At 56.3% G+C, this 2,909-nt stretch overlaps 1 protein-coding gene across 1 annotated transcript; it reads left to right on the forward strand.

Moving 5' to 3' along the window:
- Positions 1 to 3: 3 nt before the first annotated feature.
- LOC114072907 (trypsin-like) lies at positions 4 to 2,333 on the forward strand (the record flags this gene model as incomplete). Its single annotated transcript, XM_027910728.1, has 2 exons — positions 4 to 175; positions 2,197 to 2,333. Coding segments are annotated over 2 exons (309 nt in total), but the record flags the coding sequence as incomplete, so codon positions are not given.
- Positions 2,334 to 2,909: the final 576 nt, after the last annotated feature.

The raw sequence follows: 2,909 nt of genomic DNA on the forward strand, positions 1-2,909 counted from the left end.
GTGGCCCACCCGGGCTACAACTCCTCCTCCAAGGACAACGACATCATGCTCCTCAAGCTGCTGACCCCGGCCGCCCTCTCGGACCGCGTCCGGCCCATCCCCGTGGCCTCCTGCCTGCCCAGGCCCGGCACGGCCTGCACCACCTCGGGATGGGGGGCCACCACCTCGCCGGAAGGTAAGGTGAGGGGGGGGGGGCAGCTGGGTCATCTCGTGGTCATCTGGGTCACCTCGTGGTCATTTGGGTCACCTCATGGTCATCTGGTGACCTCGTGGTCATCTGGGTCACCTCATGGTCATCTGGGTTGGTTCGTGGTCACTTGGTCATCTGGGTCCTCACCTGGTTGCCTTGTGGTCATTTGGGTCACCTCGTGGTCATCTGGGTCGGCTCGTGGTCACCTTGTGGTCATCTGGGTCACCTCATGGTCATCTGGGTTGGCTCATGGTCACCCTGTGGTCATCTGGGTCACCTTGTGGTCGTCTGGGTCACCTCGTGGTCGTCTGGGTCACCTCGTGGTCATCTGGGTTCTCATCTGGTCATCTCGTGGTCATCTGGGTCACCTCGTGGTCGTCTGGGTCACCTCGTGGTCATTTGGGTCATCTCGTGGTCATCTGGGTCGGCTCGTGGTCACCCTGTGGTCATCTGGGTCACCTTGTGGTCATCTGGGTCACCTCGTGGTCGTCTGGGTCACCTCGTGGTCATTTGGGTCATCTCGTGGTCATCTGGGTCGGCTCGTGGTCACCTTGTGGTCATCTGGGTCACCTGGTGGTCATCTGGGTCACCTCGTGGTCATCTGGTGACCTTCTGCTCGTCTGGGTCCTTTCTTGGTCATCTGGGTTGGCTCATGGTCACCTTGTGGTCATCTGGTCACCTCGTGGTCATCTGGGTCACCTTGTGGTCACCTGGGTCACCTCGTGGTCATCTGGTCACCTCGTGGTCATCTGGGTTGACTCATGGTCATCTGTGTCTTCTCTTGGTCATCTGGGTTCTCATCTGGTCATCTCGTGGTCATCTGGTCACCTCGTGGTCATTTGGGTCACCTCATGGTCACCTGGGTCACCTCGTGGTCACCTGGGTCACCTCATGGTCATCTGGGTCTTTTCATGGTCATCTCGTGGTCATCTGGGTCACCTCATGGTCATCTGGGTTCTCACCTGCTTGGTTTGTGGTCATCTGGTCACCTCATGGTCATCTGGGTTGACTCATGGTCATCTGTGTCTTCTCTTGGTCATCTGGGTTCTCATCTGGTCATCTCGTGGTCATCTGGTCACCTCGTGGTCATTTGGGTCACCTCATGGTCACCTGGGTCACCTCGTGGTCATCTGGGTCACCTTGTGGTCATTTGGGTCACCTCGTGGGCATCTGGTCACCTCGTGGTCATCTGGTGACCTCGTGGTCATCTGGGTTGACTCATGGTCATTTGGGTCATCTTGTGGTCATCTGGGTCATCTGGTCACCTCCTGGTCACCTCCTGATCTTCCGTGTCCCCTCCCAACCACCCGACCCCCTTCCCCTCCCCCCCAAAAAAAATTCCCCTTCCCATCCTTGACCTCTCCCAGATTGGATTTTTTTTGGGGACAAATTTGATCCCAAACCCCCCAAAATTTCTTTGGGATGATCCCAAATCCCCCCCAAATTTTTTTGGGGACGATCCCCAAAGTCCTTTCCCTCTTTCTGTGTCCCCAAATTGTCCCAGGATGGAATTTGGTGTCGATTTTTGGGGACAAATTTGATCCCAAACCCCCCAAATTTTTGGGGGGTGATCCCAAATCCCCCCCAAATTTTTTGGGGGGATGATCCAAATTTTCCCTCTGTCTTTCTGTGTCCCCAAATTGTCCCAGGATGGATTTTGGTGTCGATTTTTGGGACAAATTTGATCCCAACCCCCCTCCGAATTTTTTTGGGGACGATCCCCAAACTTCTCTTTCTCTCTCTTTGTGTCCCCAAATTGTCCCAGGATGGATTTTTTGGGGACAAATTTGATCCCAAACCCCCCAAAATTTCTTTGGGATGGTCCCAAATCCCCCCCAAATTTTTTTGGGGACGATCCCCAAAGTCCTTTCCCTCTTTCTGTGTCCCCAAATTGTCCCAGGATGGAATTTGGTGTCGATTTTTGGGGACAAATTTGATCCCAAACCCCCCGAATTTTTTTAGGACGATCCCCAAAGCCCTTTCCCTTTCTTTGTGTCCCCCCAAAGTGACGTACCCCGAGGTCCTGCAGTGCGTCAACGTCACCCTCTTCTCGCCCGCCGAGTGCCAGGACTTCTACCCCGGCTCCATCACCCCCAACATGATCTGCGCCGGCAACGTCGCCGGCGGACAGGACTCCTGCCAGGTACCCACAGCTTGGGGGGGGGGGGGTTGGGGGGGGTTTTGGGGGGGTTTTTGGAGTGGGAGGTCACCCAACCCAACCAGGGCTTAGTTGACCCCAAGAGGGTCCACCAAGGGCTTGGCCAACCCAACCAGGGCTTGGTTGACCCCAAGAGGTCACCAAGGCCAAGAAGGTCCACCAAGGGGTCACCCAGCCCAACCAGGGCTTGGTTGACCCCAAGAGGTCACCAAGGCCAAGAAGGTCCACCAAGGGGTCACCCAACCCAACCAAGGCTTGGTTGACCCAAGGAGGGTCCTCCAAGGGCTTGGCCAACCCAAAGAGGTCACCAAGGCCAAGAAGGTCCACCAAGAGGTCACCCAACCCAACCAGGGCTTGGTTGACCCAAAGGGCTTGGCCAACCCAACCAGGGCTTGGTTGACCCCAAGTAGGACCTCCAAGGGGTCACCCAATCCAACCATGGATTGGTTGACCCCAAGAGGGTCCACCAAGAGGTCACCCAACCCAACCAGGGCTTGGTTGATCCAATGAGGTCACCAAGGCCAAGAAGGTCCACCAAGAGGTCACCCAACCCAACTAGGG

Source organism: Empidonax traillii, unplaced genomic scaffold (genome assembly GCF_003031625.1).
Source record: "Empidonax traillii isolate 1590-97213 ecotype Southwest subspecies unplaced genomic scaffold, ASM303162v1 scaffold4419:size9643, whole genome shotgun sequence".
In the NCBI taxonomy this organism is placed as follows: domain Eukaryota; kingdom Metazoa; phylum Chordata; class Aves; order Passeriformes; family Tyrannidae; genus Empidonax; species Empidonax traillii.